Here is a 20,463-nt window from a genome sequence, read left to right as displayed (position 1 = left end):
CTGACAATCCATGAATTAAACTCCATGTTCTATATATCCACTCAAGTATTAAGACTACCATTTCCCCACCAAATATGTATTTATTTATTTGAAAGGCAGAGTTACAGAGTGAGGAGAGATAGAGAAGAGAGAGATCTTCTATCTGCTGGCACACTCCCCAAATGGCTCCAATGGTCAGGGCTGGGTCAGGCCGAAGCCAGGAACCTACACCTACATTCAGGTCTCTTACATGAGTGCAGGGGCCCAAGGACTTGGGCCATCTTCCAATGCTTTCCCAGGTGCATTAGCAGAGAGCTGGATCAGAAGTGGAGCAGCCAGGACTTCAATGGGTGCCCAAGTGGGACGTCAGCATGGCAGGCTATAGTTTAATCCCTTGTGCCACAATGTTGGTGCCACCATTTGTTTTGAATCCTATTTCCTCTTCACACAGTTTGGGACCCCCACAGTCAATGAGCACCTCATTTTTAGACTATCATTATTAATTCAGTATTAAAAGGGACTGGCGCTATACCTGGTATAGTAGGCTAAACCACCAGCTGCAGAACCAGCATCCCATATGAGCACATGTTCATGTCCTGGCTGCTCCTTTTCTGATCCAGCTCTCTGCTATGGCCAGGGAATGCAGAAGAAGACGGCCCAAGTGCTTGGGCTCCTGTGCTCATGTGAGAGGCTCCTGGCTTCAGATTGGCCCAGTTCCGGCCATTGCAGCCATTTGGGGAGTGAACCAGCAGATGGAAGATCTCTGTCTCTTCAACTCTCTTCTCTGTAACTTACTTCTCAAATAAATGAATAAATCTTAAAAAAAAAAAAAATTCAGTACTAGCTCCATGATATAAATTTCACCCCACTATAAAAGACCTTACATACGCATCTTAAATTTATCTTGTTTAAGCCTCACCTGCTGATCATGGCACTCTTGTTTACAATGTTTGGATGGGTTTTCTGTTTTTCAGTGTGTCAAGTCTCATTCTAGACTTTTAAGGATATCCTATCACCAGTCTAACTATCCTGTTTTTTTTTTTTTTTTTTTTTAATTTCTTAAACTTTAAACTATTTGAGAGACAGAGAGAGGGTGGTTCCATCTACTGTTGCTTCACTTATCAAATGCTTACAACAGCCAGGACTAGGCCCAGGGTTAAATCTGGTAGCTGGGAACTCAATCCAGGTCTTCCATGTGAGCAGCGGGAAACTAATTATTTGAGTTCTCACCACTCTTCCCCAGGGTCTACATTGGCAGGAAGCTGGAGTCAGGAGCTAGAGCTAGATACCAAACCTAGGCAGTCTGACGTGGCACTCCTCTTGTTTAAACACTTGCCCCTCTTTCTCTCTTTCTTTTTGAGATTTATTTATTTACTTGAAAGAGTTACAAAGAGAGGAAGAGAATGAGGTCTTCCATCCACTGGTTCACTCCCCAAATGAACAAAACGGCTGGAGCTGGGCCAGTCCAAAGCCAGGAGCTTCTTCCGGGTCTTCCATGTGGGTGCAAGGGGTCCAAAGCCTTGGGCCACCTTCCACTGCTTTCCCAGGTGCATTAGCAAGGAGTTGAATTGGATGTGGAGCAGCTGGGACTTGAACCAGCACCTATATGGGAGGCTGGAGCCACAGGCGCCATAGCTCCAGCCTTCTTTATAAAATTTTATTTTTAAATGACAAAAAATAATTGAATATATAAATAAATATGCATGTATATATGTGTGTGTGTGTATATATTTATATGTTTCAACACAAACATACATTGTAGAATGATCAAATCAGGCTAATTCACATAACCATTACCTCACATACTTATTTTTGTGGTGAGAGCATTTAAAATCCATTCTTCCACATAACACATTCTTATTAACCATAGTCACCATGCTGTTCCGTACATCACCAGAACTTACTCCTCTTGCATCCTTCACTAATGTCTCCTCTTCCCCAACACCTTCCCTTTTCCTGTCTACTTGTGCCCTTCCTCTACCCTCTGGAAACCACAATTCTAATCTCTGCTTGTATGATCTGTTCTTCGATTGCACAGATGGAGTAAGATCACGTAGTAACTGTCTTTCTGTGTCTGGCATATTTCACTATGCATAATATCATCTAGATTCATCCATATTGCCAAAAATGACATAATTTCCCTCTTAAGACTGAAAAGTATTCCACCATATATACAAGTATATATCATTTTTTAAAATTCACTCACCAGGGACTGGCGCTGTGGCGTAGCAGGTAAAGCCGCCGCTTGCAGTGCCAGCATCCCAAATAAATAAATAAATAAATAAATTACTCTGGGAGCTGGCATTGCAGCATAGTTGGAAAAGCTGCTGCCTGCAATGCTGGCATCCCATAGGGACACTGGTTCATGTCCCAGCCACTCCACTTCTGATCCAGCTTCTTGCTAATGGTCTGGGAAAAGCAACAGAACAAGTGCCTGGCCCCCGGCCACCCACATGGGAGACCTGGAAGAAACTCCTGGCTTCAGCCTGGCCATTGTGGTCATCTGGGAAATGAACCAGCATACAGATGATCTCTGTCTCTCCATCTCTCTCTCTATAACGGCTTCACATAAATAAATAAATAAAAAAATAAATAAATAAAATTTTTAAAAACACTCTGTATATAAATAATTTTCAATGATTTATATAGTACTTGGTATTATAAGTAATGTAGAGATGATTTCAAGTATATGGGAGGTGTAGGTTAAGAGCAAATACTGGGGCTGGTGCTGTGGCGCAGTGGGTTAAAGCCCTGGTGGGCAGCATTGGCATTGGATATGGGTACTGGTTCAAGTCCTGGCTGCTGTATTTCTGATCCAGCTCCCTGTTAATGCATCTGGGAGAGCAGTAGAAGATGGCCCAAGTGCTTGGGCCCTTGTGCCCAAGTGGGAGACCCAGAAGAAGCCCTTTGCTCCTGACAGGCTCAGCTACAATTGTTGCGGACATTTGGGGAGTGAAACAATGGATGAAAGACCTTTCTTTCTTTCTCTCTCTATAACTCTTTCAAATAAATAAAATAAATCTTAAAAAAAATTTAGGATAATTAAAATAAAACAGAGTATTTTCTCTGACCATAATGGAGTCAAGTTAAAAATTGATGGCACAAAGACGAAAGGCAAATCTCCAATACACAGAAATTAAACACACTTCTAAATAAGAGAAAGTTTTTAATAATTAAAAAAAACATAGAACAGAATTAAAATTAAAATTGAAAATTGAAATTTGTGGGATTCAGTTACTCCACAGCTAACAGAAAATTATAACACCAAAGGTTGGGGGCCAGCGCTGGGCACAGCGGGTTAATGACCTGGCCTGAAGCGCCAGCATCCCATATGGGCACCAGCTGCTCCACTTCTGATCCAGCTCTCTCTATGGCCTGGAAAAGCAGAAGAAGATGGTCTAAGTCTTTGGGCCCCTGCACCCATGTGGGAGACTCGGAAGAAGCTCCTGGCTCCTGGCTTTGGATCAGCTCAGCTCTGGCCATTGCAGCCAATTAAGTGCTGAACCAATGGATGGAAAACTTCTCTCTCTGCCTCTCCTTCTCTCTGTGTAACTGACTTTCAAATAAATAAATAAATCTTTCTAAAAAATCTAATCAAGCTTTTTGTTGACATAGTAAATTTATCCTAAAATATATATAAAAAGGCAAAGACTCTAGAATAAATCAATCAATTTTGGAAAAAGAATAACATGTAAGGAATCAATCTCTCTGAGATGTTAAGATTATTAAACAGAAATCAAGATGGTGTAATACTGGTACAAGGAGAGATACACAGATCAATGGAAGAAAACAGAGGACCCAGAACAAGAGTCACATAAAAACACCCAATTGATCTATTAGTTATTGTATTTTAAAGATTTATTTTTTATTTTGAAAAAGTTACAGAGAGAGAGAGAGAGAGATCTACCACATGATGGTTCACTCCCCAGATGGCCAAAATGGCCAGTGCTGGGTCAGGACTAAGCCAGGAGCCAAGAGCTTCTTCCTGGTCTCCCATGTGAGTAGCAGGGGCCTAAGTACTTGGGCCATGCTCCACTGTCTTTCCAGGCCACTAGCAGGGAGCTGGATTGGAAGTGGAGTACCTGGGACACAAATTGTCACCTTACGGGATGTTGGTGCTGCAAGAGGTGGCTTTACCTGCTACACCACGGTGCTGGTTCTCCCAAACCGAACCTTTAAAAACTTTTTAAAAAATGGAATTAAAAAAAAAAAAAAAAGATGTATTTATTTGAAAGGCAGAGCAACAGAGGCAAAGGGAGAAACAGAGACATACCATTCATCTGCTGGTTTACTCCCAAATGACGAAGGGGAGACTCCAATGTGGTCTTTCACATGTGTGGCATAGACCAAAGTACTTGGGCCATCATCTGCTGCCTTCCTGGGAGCGCTGAATTCTGGATCAGCACTGAGAACTGGCACTCTGATGTGTGATGGTGCTGCTGCAGGTGGCAGCTTAACCCACTGCTCCATAATCCCAGCCCTGCCCAAACTGATTTTTGATAAAGGTACAAAAGAAATTCAATGGAGAAAAGAGTTTTTCAACAGTAAATGAAGCAAATGGTCACTGACAGTAGAATAAAATGAACTCTGTCTTAAACTACAGAGCTCATTGAAAAACAACTCAAAGAGACTAAAGAACTGAAGGTTAAAACACAAACCACAATCTTTTGGGGGAAAAAAACAAAGAAGAAAAACCTTGGGCATCTAGGGCTAAACAGAGTTTTTTAGGCTTTACATAAAAACTATAATCATGAAAATAGGTAAGCTAGATAACATCAAAAATAAAATCTTTTGCTCTACAAACTCTGTGTTAAGAAGACAACAAATTATAGACTGAGAGAAAATACTTGCAAACCATAAATCTGACAAAAGGTCTCATATCTAGGACCTAAAAAGAATCCTCAAAACTCAACAATATACGGTGGGTGTTGTGGCATAGCAGATTAAACTGACATGTGGGATGCTCTTCACATTCCAGCTGCTCTGCTTCCAATCCAGCTCCCTGGTAATGGGCCTGGGAAGCAGCCAACGATGGCCCAAGTGCTTTAGTTCCTGCCACCCATGTGGGACACCTGGATGGAGTTTGTGGCTCCTGGCCCAGTCCTGCCTTTTGCAGTTATTTGGTGAGTACATGGAGATCTCTCTCTCTCTCTGCTTTTCAAGATTTTTTTTATTTCAAAATATCTGAAAAATTTTGAAAAAATTATTTGAGAGAGAAAGAGAGAGAGAGAAATATTTTCCATCTAGAGGGAGGGAGGGAGGGAGGGAGGGAGGTAAAGAGAAATATCTTCCATCTGCTGACTCACTCCCCAAATGGCCACAGTGACCAGGGTTGGGCCAGGCAGAAGCCAGGAGCTAAGAGCTTCTTTTAGGTCTCCCCTGTGAGTGCAGGTACCCAAGGACTTAGACCCTTTCTCTGCTTTTCAAACAAATAAATAAGTTTTGAAAAAGATTCAGCAATGGGGCAGATGCTGTGGTGCAGTGGGTAAAGCTGCTGCCTGCTGTGCCAGCATCCCATATGGATACCAGTTCTGAGTACCAGCTACTCCACTTCTGATCAAGCCTGCTGTCAATGCTCCTGGAAAAACAGTGGAAGATGGCCCAATAGCTTGGAACCCTGGCACCCAGGTGGGAGACATGGATAAAGCTCCTGGCTTCAACCTGACCCAGTTCCAGCAACTGCAGTCATTTGGGAAGTAATAGAAGATCTCTCTCTTTCTAACTCTGCATTTCAGATAAGTAAATAAATCTTAAAATAAAAAAAAAAAGATTATGGAAATTGGCACCATTTTATAAACAACTGGGATATGATAGGTGAGACAGGCAATAAAGGAACTTTTTTTTTTTTATGTAGATTTATTTATTTAGTTGAAAGTCAAGAGTTACACAGAGAGAGAAGGAGAGGCAGAAAGAAAGAAGTCTTCCATCCACTGGTTTACTCCCCAATTGGCCACGATGGCTGGATCTGCACTGATCCGAAGTCAAGAGCTTCTTCTGGGTCTTCCCACACAAGTGCAGGGGCCCAAGGACTTGGGCCATCTTCTACTGCTTTCCCAGGCCATGGCAGGGAGCTGGATTGGAAGAGGAGCAGCCAGGACTTGAACCGGTGCCCATATGAGATGCCAGCACTGCAGACTGCAGGCTTTACTGCTATACCACATCTCCGTCCCCAAAAAAGGAACTTTTAAAAAAGATATCATTTTATTGACGGATTTAGAAAATTAGAATTGTAAAGGGAGAGAATTATGCCCCTAGGTTTTCTCACAACCCCCCAGCTTCCTTGTTGATAATGGAGATCAGAAGTGGAGGTGGGGTAAGAAGAGAAATAGAAAGTTGCTTATCTCGGGGGCCGGCGTTGCGGTATAGCAGGTTAAGCCTCCATCTGCAAGGCTGGCATCCCATATGGACGCTCCACTTCCAATGCAGCTCCCTGGTAGTGTGGCTGGAAAAGCAGCAGAGGATGGCCCAACTCCTCAGGCCCCTACACACATGTGGGGTACATGGATGAAGCTCTTGGCTCCTCGCTTCAGTCTGGCCCAGCTCTGGCCATTGCGGCCATTTGGGGAGTGAACCAGTGGGTGGAAGATCTCTCTCTCTCCCCTCTTTCTCTCTCTCTTTCTCTCCTCCACTCTCTGTGACTCTTTCAAATAAGTAAAAAATAAAAATAAAAAAGTTTCTTATCTCCAGAATTCCTTTTCTCTTTAGCCCCCTGCACCAACAGCTCCTGACTCCTTGCACAGGGTCAGAGGGGTATGTAACACTGTTGGAGGAGGGTGGGTGCCTTGATACGCCTTAGGAAGGCATGGCATAGGGCTATGAGAAGTGGAAGGAAAGGGAAAGGTCTTTTGTGGCAATGAGCCCAAAGGATGGATGGAGAATAGGGCTACAGACACAGACACCGTGCCACGCACTGCTGAGCTTACTTGAAGGTTCCAGATTAGGGCCATAGCGTCGGGTTACACATTATAGCTGTCTTCCACAGCCTTACAGATCACGTGCACTTCCTTCTGCCCGGCTGGCACAGGGGCTTGTAGCCACCATCGATGCCAGCCAGGTCCAAGCCTTCCTGGGGCATTGTTCCTCTCCATTGTGCTCAGCTGCCTGCCAGGTTAGGCCCCCATCCAGAGACACATCCTGTCAGATCACAGCCCTGCCATGGCCACTCCACCCAGAGCCGGCGGTTACGTCTCCTGACTCCGCAGTCTCCTCAGCCTAGGGCTCTGTGCCCCAGTCCACGGATGCAGAGAAGCCTTTTCAATCCCACTGCTGCCAAAGGCTCTAACTTTCCTCTGGCTCCACACTCGCTCTGCCCAGACATTTGATATGGCGGACACCCACCACACAAGAAACCACCACCTGTTCAGGGAAGCCAGGTCAGAGGCAGGGGCTGCCTATTCATCTCATGTGCCAACAGGACCTCAGCTTCAGGGCCCATGGCCCCGGCCAGAGGGACAGATGCTCCACACGCAGTCCCAGTGGGATCTGCAATAAAGGATTTAAATGAAATGATAGGATACTCAGCATATTTTGAAAATTCCTATCTTGATATAATTTTGTTTGTATAAAGACAAAGCTACATCAATAGTTTTTCTATTAAAGTATTTTTCCCAGGTAAGCCTCACTATCACATGCCCAGATTAATTTTAACTTGCCATATTTATCTAAAACAGCCCTCAAATGTGTATTATAATACCTAAACCCGCTGATGGGCTCTGACTTAACTGAGTTTCAAGAAGATGTCAAGGAGGCAAACCTAGGATGAGGAGTCATTTCACACAATGATTCTGGATGAAAATAACCACAGAGACACAGGTTGGCTGGTGGAAAGGCATCGCATGGTTGGGCACAGTTACCAAGCACGGCCTATTCTAGAGGGCTTTCACCAGGCTTCGCTTTGCCAGAACAGGTCTATTCCATTCATCAATAACTAGATCTAAGTACTACCCTTCCTTGATTCTAACCTGTGCTTTTTATTTCTATTACTAGTCATGTTAACGATTTATAACCAGTCACCTCCCTTCTCTCCTCCCAATCGAAAGCTGCTATTAAATAGCCTACTTCGCAACTGGGAAAATAAATGCACTAATAGCAACTGGAGAGACTATACCTCCAGGGTCATAGCTTCCTGCTCCGCAGCATAAAGCCTCTCTTGCACGGTGCTTTTTCGGGTAGTATCCCAGAGTTCTCCAAAGTCTCTGGGCGTAATGGGGAGAAACGGGGCTAGGCACTCGGAGCCTGTTAAGGGCTTGTCCGAAGTCAACGAACTCACAAACCACGCAGAACCGGATCTTCCTGCCCCCAACCACAAGCAGCACTGAGAGCGGCTCACGGTCTGAGGTGTGCCCCGCCAGACCTACCCCCTGGGAAGAGCAGACAGCGGCACAGCGACCCAGTGAACGGCTTCTGGCCTCACACCGTCTAAGTCCCCAAGCTCTGCTCCCACATTTCCCTGCCCCAACCACCCGCCTCTGACTGTGGTCGCTTACGGGTGGTTCGCATCCACTGGAGAAGCGCGGGGAGGTCAGCGGGAGCCACAGTACCGAGGAGCTGAAGTATAGCTCGCCGAGCTGTAGCAAATTCCATGTTGCAGCAAGGGTAGCAGGAGCTGATTAGTACTGCGCACGCGCAGGCAGAGCAGGGCCCGACCCCAGGCTCCACCCCTCGAGGAATCCACCTGTCGCGGCGGCGAAGGCCCTAAGCCCCGCCCCTTGGCGAACTTCTCACGTGCGTCTCTCTACGAGCCAGTTAGCGGGTAGCGCTCAGAGTGGTCACTTTTTCTTAAGGTGGCTCCACGAGGCCTGCATCCCTAAAGAGTCTCCTGTTTCCCCGAACTCTGTCGACGCAGCTATTCAGCGGTGGAAAGCTAAGGCCAAAAGCCCGTTGAAGCAACAAACACCTCACCCAGGCGTTTTGGGAGACCCGCCGACGGAACGCGGTAGCGTGCCCCGGAAGCGGAAGTGCTTCCTCTCCCTGAAAGGCAGGACTTCGCCGAGTGGTGACGTTTCCTCATTGGGCGGAAGGTTCGGTGGCAGTCGTCGGTCTTCCAGCTGGTGGGAGTTGGCGTCGCGGTGCTGGGCGCTGGGCCCCTAGTTTATATAGTTCGGGAAGTCAGGTTGTGGGGCCGTTCCTGTGTGTGTACCCCTGGCTTTCCTGGTTTTCCTCGCACGGCGTGGGGCCTCTCGATAGACTCCCTGGCCCCTTAGGGCCACGGCGTTATTGGTGCCTTTTGCGGTAAGTGTCTGCCTTTTCCCGCCCCAGACTACGGAGGGGCAGCTAGGGGCAGCCTCAGCCCTGCTTAGGAGGCTAGAGGCCCTGGAGGGATTTTTGCCCCCCCCCTGGCCAGCGACTGTCATCTTTGAGACAGAGATGCTCTGGTCCGTCTTCATCTCGTGACTTCCAGCCGAAGTTTAGTTCAGAGATGCGCTGTGACCCTTTCAGGTTCTCTTCAGATGTACCCGAGCCAAGTCAGATGTAGGCAGGTTCAGGCCTGAGTGTTTTGTGTTTCTCTGCAAACATTTACATGTGACTGCCTTCCCGAAAACCTTTCGACGGGTACCAGGTTATATTTTCTGTGTGTCTGTAGTGCTTCGTACGTCGTCCGGCATGTGGTAGACGTTCAGTAGCGGAATTAGGAATGTCAGGGGTGATTGAAGACATACTGACGTTGCTGTTCCGTTTGACATTGCTGTCTGTTTCTTGAAACTTAACTCTTTTGGCTTTATGGATGCCGAATTTACCTGATTCTTTAATATGCTTAACTCAACAAAGTATTTACTTGTTCTTAGCTGTAGGGATGCAGGAATAAATGACACAAATCCTGACACTGAGAAGCTAACGGTACAGTGAGAGAGGCGTGTAAATACACATTATATCAAGATCAGTCACGAGACACCCTGGTGACAGCCATGGAGCTGTAGGAACACAGATGAGGGTTACTGTACTTCTTAGGGAATTTGTGAACCTGAGCAAGTTGCTGTTTCAGTCTAGCCTGAGTTTCCTTGTCTACCAATAGGCTTAATATGAGGGTGAAAGGAGATACGAGAATGTATCTGGTAGAGTGTGTAATACATAGCAATGGTAGTGCCAGAAGAGAGGGAGGTATTTCCCTCACACCCCTTTCTCTCAGTGTTTTGCTATGGGCAATTAGTATTTTCTAACTGAATATGGAGCACTGTACAAAAGCCTCTTCAAAACAGATTATTCTGTTTATCTGGAAATTCTGGACTTGCCCCTGGAGCAAAGTAAGAAAGCCATAAATGGTATTTTTTCCCCTTGTAGTTGATTTGCTTTTGGGGAAGTGGAAGGGAATTAGTAAAAGCTTTTATGCCTTTGGTTCTTTTCAGTCCTGGGTGCCTCTCTCCTTTGAGATGGCGCTTAGTCACTGCTGTAACCCAAATGACCTTTCCTCTACCTCCATGGCTTCCATGGTGTCATCTTTATATGCTGACCGTTACAAAACCTTTTTCTTTAGCATCCATCTCGTGAGTGACAGTATTGTGCTTTGTGAAAACTCCGTAGTTCCAAAACCAAATGTGCTATCTTCACCTTTTCCTCCCTTTTGCACTATCAACTAAAGCACATATACAAAAGCGTGTAACGGCAGTGAGTCTCAGTGTGTTTTGCGGGTTTTTTTTTTTTTTTTTTTTTTTTTTGACAGGCAGAGTTAGACAGTGAGAAGAGACAGAGAGAAACGTCTTCCTTCTGTTGGTTCACCCCCCAAACGGCCTCCATGGCAGCCAGGAGCCAGGTGCTTCCTCGTGGTCTCCCATGCGGGTGCAGGGCCCAAGCACTTGGGCCATCCTCCACTGCACTCCCGGGCCACAGCAGAGAGCTGGACTGGAAGAGGAGCAACCGGGACAGAACCAGCGCCCCGACTGGGACTAGAACCCGGGGTGCCGGCGCTGCAGGCGGAGGATTAGCCAAGTGAGCCGAAGCGCCGGCCTGTTTTGAGTTTTCATCACTTGTTAGTTTGGGAATTATATGCATGTCGAATTTAGAAAAAGAAGACATCTGACTCAAGTAGTAGAGCACTGCAAATAACTAAGACCCTTGAACTTTTCTCTGTTTTCTGTGACTTTGAAACCAACATCCTTTTTGCCTCTGCTCATTCTGTGGCTCATGGCATCACATACTGGGGACATTGTAGTCATTTTACCTTGTGTTTCACTTTGCACAACCAGCTGATATTTAGGTCTTATAGATTCTGCCTCTTGGGTTAGCTCTTCATTCTATTCCATTTTGCCTTCTCTTTCTCTATTTCAAGCATACTGCATCTCTCAACTAGACTTTTGGAGTATGTAGTATTTTTAGTCTCCTCTCTGGAGGTTTTCTCCCTCATTTGCATGTGCTACATTGTCTAAAGATATTTTTACGGTGTAGAACAGTTTTCATTCCATTCTTTGCTTTGAGGAGTATGGTTTATTACTGCAGTGATTCTTAGCTTGGTTGTACATCAGTATAGCTAGTAATGTTTTTCAAAATATTTATGCCTTATTTGCTCTCCTAATCAAGAATTCAGATGAGGCTACTTCCCCTAAAACCTCTTTACCATCCCTGGAATTTCATTTTTTGCTGATCAGCATTATTTAAATATCAGTGGAATAATTGAGTGACTGAGTGAGTATATGTCTTATCCCTCCTATTCCATGTTTTCATTGCATGTTCTTTTTTTAAATGAATCTATTTTTTTAAAGATTTATTTACTTTTATTTGAAAGGCAGAGTTACAGAGAGGCAGAGACAGAGAGAGAGGTCTTCCATCTGAGGGTTTACTCCCAGATGCCGCAACAGCCGGATCTGTGTTGATCCAAAATCAGGAGCCAGGAGCTTCCCTTGGGTGTCCCACCCAGGTGTATGGGCCCAAGCACCTGGGCCATCCTCCACTGCTTTCCCTGGCCATAGCAGAGAGTTGGATCAGAAGTGGAGCAGCTACTGGCAGCCCTGTGGTACAGTAGGTTAATCCACTGCCTCCATGACATCCTGTATGGGTGCCGGTTCCAGTCTTGGCCGCTCCTCTTCCGATCCAGCTCTCTGCTGTGACCTGGGAAAGCAGTAGATGATGGCCCAGGTGCTTAGGCCCCTGCACCCATGTGGGAAACCTGGAAGAAATTCCTGGCTCTTGGCTTTGGATAGGCTCAGCTCTGACCGTTGCTGCCATCTAGGGAGTGAATCAGTGGAAGGAATACTTTCTCTCTTTCTCTTTCTCTGCCTCTGCCTCTCTCTAACTCTGCCTTTCAAATAAATAAATAAATCTTTAAAAAAAAACTAATAAAAAGCCAATGACTCTTCAAAAAATATTATTTGTCATTAATGAAAACATAGAAATTAAAAAAGGTGTAGGTAAGAAAATAAAAATTACTAGTTGTCATCATCCAGAGATAACATGTTTACAGAGTTGTGCAATCATTACCATAATCAATTTTTTTTAATTATTCATTTTCGTTTTAATTTTAAGACAGAGGAGGGAAGAGTGAGACAAAAGTTCTTTCATCCATTTGTTCATTCATCAAATACCCACAACAGCTGAGGCTGGGCAAGGCCAAAGCCAGGAGCCCAGGCCTCAGTCCAGGTCTCTCATGTGGGTGGCAGGGACCCAAGTACTTGAGCTATAACCTGCTACATCCCAGGATGTGCATGAGCAGAAAGTTGGAATAAGAAGTGGAGCCAGGACTTGAACCTCAGCACACTGATACGGAATGTGGGTATCCCAAGTGGCATCTTAACCATTGTGCCAACCACCTGTCTTATATAATCGATTTTAGAACATTTTCATCATTCCACAAAGAAACCCATACCCCTTAGCAGTCACTCTCATTTTACTGCATCTCTTGAACCCTGAGCAGCAATTACTCTACTTTCTATCTTTATAGATTGACCTATTCTGGATATACTGTGTAAATAGAGTCATAATATGTGGTCTTTTTTGGACTGACTTCTTTGTGTCAGTGTAATTAAAGATTCATGCATGTTGAAGCCCGTGTTCAGTACATTTCTTTTTATTTCCTACTGATATCCCTGTGTGTGGATATACATACCACATTTTATTTATCTGTTTACCAGTTGAGGTATTTGGGTTACTTATTTTTCATTGGCTTTTTTTAGAATTTTTATTTTTATTTTGTTAAAGATTTAGTTATTTATTTGAAAAAGTTACACAGAGAGAGGAGACAGAGAGAGAGAGAGAGGTCTTCCATCCGATGGTTCACTCCCCAATTGGCCGCAACAGCCGGAGCCTCGCCAATCCAAAGCCAGGAGCTTCTTCCAGGTCTCCCATGTGGGTGCAGGGACCCAAGGACTTGGGCCATCTTCTGCTTTCCCAGGCCATAGAAGAGAGCTGGATTGGAAGTGGTGCAGCCGGGTCTTAAACTGGCGCCCATATGGGATACCGGTGCTTCAGGCCAGGGCATTAACCCACTGTGCCACAGCACTGGCCCCTATTTTTGGCTTTTATGAATAATGCTGCTAAGACCTTTTGTGGATGTGTGTCTGCCTTTCTTTTGGTTAAGTACGTAGTGGAACTGCTATGTTTAATGTTCAAAGGGTTTACCAAAGTGTTTTCTAAAGAGCTGCACAATCTTACCAGCAGAGTATAAGGGTTATGATTTTGCACAGCCCAGTAGTTGTTATTATTAGTCTTTTTTATTTTAGGCATCCTAGTGAGTAAAGCGATATCTCATGATTTTGACTTAAAATTCCATGTGGCTGATTTTTTTTTTAAAGATTTATTTTATTTATTTGAAAGAGTTACAGAGAGAGGTAGAGACAGAGAGAGAGGTCTTGCATCCACTGGTTCACTCTCCAGATGGCTGCAACTGCTGGAGCTGTGCTGATCCGTAGTCAGGAGCCAGGAGCTTCTTCCAGATCTCCCACGTGGGTGCAGGGGCCCAAGGATTTGGGCCATCTTCTACTGCTATCCCAGACCATAGCACAGAGGTGGATGGAAGAGGAACTGCCGGGACTAGAACCGGCATCCATATTTGATGCCAGCGCTCCAGGCCAGGGCTATAACCCACTGCGCCACAACACCAGCCCCATCGCTGATTTTTTTTTAATATTGTGTTTAGGCTATGTTTAACAGATTGTGGATTTTACAGTATAGGCAATTTTGTAGTCTGCATTTTGCATTTAAGCATAGTTTTAGCATTAGCAAATATAATTTACAAAATTCTTCTTATTTCTATTCTCTAGTCCCCCAAAACCATGATTCTTGTGAAAACTTGCCTATATTGTATGCCTAGAAAATAAAATCTGTAAGAATATATATCAACTTACTACTGGATGTTACCAGAGGATGGGAATGTGTAGGATTAGGGGAATAATATTTTCCACCTCTTACCTAATCTTACCCCATGTAGGATTAGAACATGTATACTTCTTTAATCACAAAACATAAAGGTAAATTATTTCCGTGGGGGTCTAACTAGATTCACAATAAAAATCAATTCCTAAATTTGAAAATCAAGGGGCCGGCACCGTCGTGCAGTAGGTTAATCCTCTGTCTGCGGTGCCGGCATCTCATATGGGTGCCGGTTCTAGTCCTGGCTGCTCCACTTCCCGTCCAGCTCTCTTCTGTGGCCTGGGAAGGCAGTGGAGGATGGCCCAAGTGCTTGGGCCCCTGTACCCACGTGGGAGACCCGGAAGAAGCTCCTGGCTCCCAGCTTCGGATGGGCACAGCTCCAGCTGTTGCGGCCATTTGGGGAGTAAACCAGCAGACGGAAGACCTTTCTCTCTGTCTCTCCCTCTCGTTGTCTGTAACTCTACCTCTCAAATAAATAAATAAATAAATAAAAAGATTTTTTAAAAAAGAAAATCATACATAATATTATAAAGTTAGTCATTCAGATATAGTAATTTTATCAAATCAAATACCTACAGACTATTTTGTTGACTATATTTATTTCTTTGTGCTCCCAGACTTTGAATATATATGCTCTATGGAATTTTTAAAAGTCTATTTATTAGTATAATCAGGAAAATAATATAAACTATAAATTAATGACTATTTTGGAAGAGTATACTGTGTAGATGTGATTTTTCAAAGATTGTTCATTAAAAATAATACATTTATATGTTTTGTTCTTGAGAGTAATACGAATTTTCAGAAAGCTAGTTGTGAACAAGAACTTAGAACTTTTTTAAAAAATTATTTATTTATTTATTTGAAAGGATATCAGAGAGAGGGGAGAAACAGAGATGGAGACATCATTCATCTGCTGATTTACTCCCCAGGTGGCTGCAACAGCCAGGATTGGGCCAGGCTGAAGCCAGGAGCCAGGAACTCCATCCTGGTCTCCCACGTGGGTACAGGGGCCAAAGCACTTGCCATCTTCCAGCACCTTTCCAGGTGCATTAGCAGGGAGCTGGGACTTGATCTGGCACTTCAATATTGATTGCCAGTGTAGCAACTAGCAACTTAAACTGCTGTGCCATAGTGCCGGCCCCAGAAGAACTTCTGTGTAGGGATTTCATTGTGATAGGTTTTGAAATCTCAAATCCTTTTTGAGATCTGTTTATATGATGGATCTCAGGTCAGGCAAAGTTCTGGCAGGAATTTTATAATTATTTATGTGGAGAATGGTGGCTCTTTGGATGGTGCAGCTTCAGGGTAACTTTATAAATTTTTCAGCCGAAGAAAGTAAGGCTCAGAGAAATTAAGAACTTACCCGAAGTAACAACCAAGTACTTGGACTGGCACTGCATGTTAAAGATTCCAGGGCTGGTGCCCTGGAATGGACAGACATTTAGTAGAATTGTTTTGAAAACTTCCATTTTACTCACATTCCAGATAATACAGATTGAGCTCATTGGTGTCAATCAAGAAAGGAAGGAAGTTCATGGTCAATATGCTAGACACTTGCAGACAACTTTATCTGTATTATCTTACTTAATCCTCACAACAGCCTTTCAGGGTAACTACCTTGATAATGGTATTGTCTCCATCTTGCAGGTGAGGAAAGTGAGGCTCAGAGAGATTAAGTAATTTGCCCAAAATAATAACAGCCAGTATGTAACAGAGTTGAGATTTGAATTCAAGTCTGTCAGGCTCCAAAAAGCCCATGCTCTTTACAGCACTTCACGTTGCAACAGGTGAGTATGCTCCTTGGCTATATGCTTGCTGTATATAGGGCCTCCCAAACTTGAGTCTGTTTTCATCCCTCATTGTTCAACTCTAGGTAGACTCCTTTTAGGAGAACCGTTGACTCAGGCCAAGATCAGTTGTTATACATACTGATTGCAGTGATCTGTATCAGTTCTTTACATTGCAGTTACTCTTCCACTAAAAGGGAAGTACATCTTTGCTTTCAAATTATGATCTCCTCTATATAGTCTAGGAGCAAAATTTGTCCCTGTAGTTTACCAGCTGGGGATATTCAGTGCTGTTATTTAAAGCATCATTCATACTCTAGGACTTAAGGACGTTTAACCAAAAAAGCCATTTTGCTTTTTTTGGTAGAGAATGGCTATGCCATAAAATTGTTGTAAGGGTGCAATGAGATAACAGAGTTAAACTGTGGAAAGTGCTGTAGAGTAATCCCTCACCTTAATAAAAGCCTCATCTAAGTAAAAATGATGCTTTTGTAAAATTGTGGTTTACAGTTTTGTTTTTATAAATCTTTTTAGATAACCAAGAAAACTTTGGGTGAGTGTACTTGAGTTGTATATTACTCCAATTTAAGATTCAGAATTAGTTATTAAAAGTGAAAAAAGTTTTACATTTTAGGGTACATATTAGAACAAAGTGAGGTTAATTTTTAAGTGTCTTTCTGGAAGTACATGCTAGGGAAATTCCGAAAAGTTGTAAGCAATAGCAAAAGGATGTTAAGTGTATAATGTCAATTATTTAGATGCTGAATTTCCTTTGTCTTGTCATACCATCTTCATTGGTTTATTTTGGTGGCCTTTAAGAGATTTTTGCAATGCCTTCCATGACTTTGGTTCCCCAGTCTCTTTTTCCCAAAGGTTATAAATACATTATTTTATTTATTCATAAAGTTCATTTTTATTAAGGGTTTTCTGTACAAGACTGAGGGTCAGTAAAACAGTGAACTCATGAGAACCAGAGGCAAAAATCCCTGCCCTCACACATCTCACATTTCATTAAGGAAATTATGGATCACAAATATTATTAAGCAAATCACGTATCAGTGATAATAGAACAGTGGGAGAAATAAAGGGAAAAGGAAGATTGCAGTTTATTTATTTTTTATTTTATTTTCAGTTAACTTTATTTTTCCCCCAAAGAAACCTTTTACAAACTTCATGCATTTCATAAGTACAACTTTAGGAATATTGTGATTCTTCCCAGCATACCCACCCTCCCACCCACTCTCCTCCTCTTCTCTCCCATTCTCAGTCCCATTCTCCACTAAGATCCATTTTCGATTAACTTTATACAAAGAAGACTAACTCTATACTAAGTAAAGACTTCAAAAATTTACACGAAAACAAATAAACCTGTTCCTCAATAGTCAAGACAAGGGCTGTTCAAATTCATTGGCGATTGCAGTTTTAAATGAGTGATTAGATATGACCTCATTGAGGAATGGTACCTGGACAGGGATCTGGTGGAGATGAAGAAGAGAGCTGTGTTTTCAGCCGGGGAAGAGCATGTAAGCTAGTCCTGAGGCACGTGGGTGTGCAGCAACAGCAGCAGCAAGGAGGTTAGTGTGATGAAAATCAACTGTATGTGTGTGTGTGTGTGTGTGTGTGTATTCAGGAGTACTTTGTGGTCCATTCTGAGGACTTTACCTTTGCATGCAATGGGAAGTCACTGAAATTTTAAGCAGAGTCTTGACACCAGTTTTCAGGGAAAAAAAATCATTGGAAATTTCTAAGGAGACATAAGTGAAAGGTATTTTTAGATATATTTTATTTAAAAGGTAGTGGGCAGTGTTAGAGAGAGAGAAAGAGAGAGAGCTTCCATCCACTGGTTTACTGCCCAAATGGCTGCAACAGTCAAGACTGGGCCAGGCTGAAGCCAGCAGTCTGGAACTCTATCCAAGTCCAGCTCTCCTATGTGGGTAGCAAGCACTTGAGCCATCTGCTGCTTTCCCACGCGCATTGGCAGGGAGCTGAATCAGGAGTGGAGCAGCCACTTGAACACTGGTTGCAGACAGGATGCAGGTGGCAATTTGACCTGCTGCACCACAACAGTAGCCACTTATTAGATATTCTTATCCCTCTACTGAATTGAATGTTTTCAAATATGCTGCTAATAGGTATTTAAATAAGGAAAAGTCTGTAAGAAAACTTTAGCATTTTTTTAAATTTAAAAGAGCCAGTTAATGTGAAAAGTTGGACTTATTTTTAAGAGTTAACTAGTTTAACATTTGTAACTAAAGCTTTTTAAATTGATTTGTTTATGACATGATCTCTAAAAAATGTTGATTGTGGTGTCACAAACGGGACTGTATCACTTGTGGTAACAGTGGTAGAGGAGATGAACTGAAACATCTGAATCTGTTTCTTTCATGGACAGTATTTGTGTAAGAACTAGTAAGTGTGATGGATATGGAATAAGAAATGGGAAGTCCTGGATCTTTTCCATGAAGACATTAGACTTTCAGGTTAAGCAAACATGTGATAGTAAAAATGTGTGGTAAGCAATTTTTTCTGGTTTGCAAGTAGTGTAGTAATTTTTTTAAGCTCTAAATTACCAGATTTTATTTGAGTAGAAGTGTAGTGTTTAATTTATAGCACAACCTGGCATAGCTCCTTGCCAGCGTTAAGACCTAGAGTGCCTGTTAAGTCCTAAAATACCTGTTCCCTTCCTGCTGCTTTTGTCTCCCCACACCTCTCTATTCTCCCTGTGTTGAATGAGTCATCCATTTTATCCTCATATTTCTCTTATTTTTCAACCCCCATGTACTCTGTACTAGGAGCTAGTGTGGATCATCTTGGTTGACTGAATAGATTAGCTTGGAAAGGTTTCTGAAACAGTTGTTTCAAACAGTTAGGTTTTCTGACAATATTGTATATGTTGTACAATTGGTGTCCAGAGCCTTTTACAACCTGCATTTCCTTATAACTAAATAGCCCTCTCTCCTGACCAGAATATTTTGTTGACTATTCTCCAAATAATACTCAGTTATCTATAAGTAGAATACATATACCAGGCATACATGTGTTCCTGGCTTTTCCTTGTCTCCATTTCTCCTTTGTTATTTCACCTTTCATCTCCTTCAGCATATACCAAATTCTACCCTTATTTCAGTGGCTGTAAACCTTTGCTGCTACCTTTGAATTATCCCTTCATTAGTAATTAGAGTTCTTCAGAGAAACACCAAATAAGGGTGTGTGGGGTGAGGGCAAGGGAAGAGAAAGAGAAGGAAATTATATAGGGTGGTGACAAGTTCCAAGGTCTGCAGGATGAGTTGGCAAGGTAGAGGCCTAACAGAGCTGATGGGTGCAGTTACTGTGTGAAGACTGTCAAATGTGAGGCTCAGGAGGAACCAGTATTTCCGTTTTAAGATAAACATCTCACGGCAGCAAAACTATAACATTTTAGATCTGGGAAGGGTTTTTGAGGTTAGCTTACTTTGCATTTAGGGATTTAGGAAAAGCTTTAAAATGGAAAGGACTAATAATATACCTCTTTCCTGGGTGGTTAGAAGAATAAAATGAGGGGCTGGTGCTGTGACACAGCAGGTGGGGGCTGCCAGTTTGAGTCCTGGCTGCGCCACTTCTGACCCAGCTCTCTGCTATGGCCTAGGAAAGCAGTAGGAGGTATCTCAAGTCCTTGGGCTCCTCCACCCACTTGGGAGACCTGGAAGAAGCTCCTGGCTCCTGGTTTCAGATCGGTGCAGTTCCGGCCATTGCAGCCATCTGGAGAGTGAACCAGTAGATGGAAGACTCTCTCTCTCTCTCCCTCCCTCTCCCTCTCCCTCTCCCTCTCCCTCTCTCTCTCTCTCTCCCTCTCCCTCTCCCTCTATGTACCTCTGCCTATCAAATAAATAAATAAATCTTTAAAAAAATTAAATAATGTAATTTATGTGTAATCTGCACAGTGCCTGTTACATAATTAATAGCTCAATAGATGCTCTTCTTTGTGCAAGAAGTGTTACTTATTAATTAAAACTTTTTTTTCCCTTAGGAGCAAAAATCAGAGTAGTTACAGAGTTGTTTATTTTATTTTTTTTTTTTAAGATTTATTTATTAGGCTGGCGCCCCGGCTCAGTAGGCTAATCCTCCGCCTTTGGTGCAGGCACACCGGGTTCTAGTCCCGGCGGGGCACCGGATTCTGTCCCTGTTGCCCCTCTTCCAGGCCTGCCCTCTGCTGTGGCCAGGGAGTGCAGTGGAGGATGGCCCAAGTCCTTGGGCCCTGCACCCCATGGGAGACCAGGAGAAGCACCTGGCTCCTGCCTTCGGATCAGCGCGGTGCGCCGGCTGCAGCGCAGCGGCCATTGGAGGGTGAACCAACAACAAAGGAAGACCTTTCTCTCTGTCTCTCTCTCTCACTGTCCACTCTGCCTGTCAAAAAAAAAAA

General features: G+C 43.4%; 2 protein-coding genes across 25 annotated transcripts in view; one reads left to right on the top strand and one right to left on the bottom strand.

Annotated features, from left to right (window-relative positions):
* The window catches only part of LOC100355643 (uncharacterized), a 65,930-nt gene extending 57,221 nt beyond the window's left edge, over positions 1 to 8,709 (bottom strand). For 16 of the 19 annotated variants that reach the window (XR_016217878.1, XR_016217876.1, XR_016217884.1 and 13 more), the window contains exon 1: positions 8,466 to 8,709. Coding sequence is in view for 6 of the 19 variants with exons in the window: in XM_089309771.1 (XP_089165897.1) it covers positions 8,466 to 8,562 (97 nt within the window). In the remaining 13 variants the exon portion in view is untranslated. Of the gene's footprint in view, positions 1 to 7,335; positions 7,462 to 8,465 lie in introns of all 19 variants that reach the window. The other 3 variants (XM_089309779.1, XM_089309777.1, XM_089309774.1) reach the window with 2 other exon arrangements.
* Positions 8,710 to 8,774: 65 nt separating this feature from the next.
* SRP54 (signal recognition particle 54) overlaps positions 8,775 to 20,463 on the top strand; it is a 49,752-nt gene continuing 38,063 nt past the window's right edge. For 2 of the 6 annotated variants that reach the window (XM_089309762.1, XM_089309761.1), the window contains exon 1: positions 8,775 to 8,914. The gene's annotated coding sequence lies outside the window, so the exon portion shown is untranslated. Of the gene's footprint in view, positions 9,211 to 20,463 lie in introns of all 6 variants that reach the window. The other 4 variants (XM_070053751.2, XM_070053750.2, XM_051822172.3 and 1 more) reach the window with 2 other exon arrangements.

The sequence above is a fragment of the Oryctolagus cuniculus genome, chromosome 12, assembly GCF_051225735.1.
Source record: "Oryctolagus cuniculus isolate XC-2025 breed Fujian yellow rabbit chromosome 12, ASM5122573v1, whole genome shotgun sequence".
In the NCBI taxonomy this organism is placed as follows: Eukaryota; Metazoa; Chordata; class Mammalia; order Lagomorpha; family Leporidae; genus Oryctolagus; species Oryctolagus cuniculus.
The sequence above is the reverse complement of the archived record's forward strand: the minus strand, read 5'-3'. Positions and strand labels throughout refer to the sequence as shown.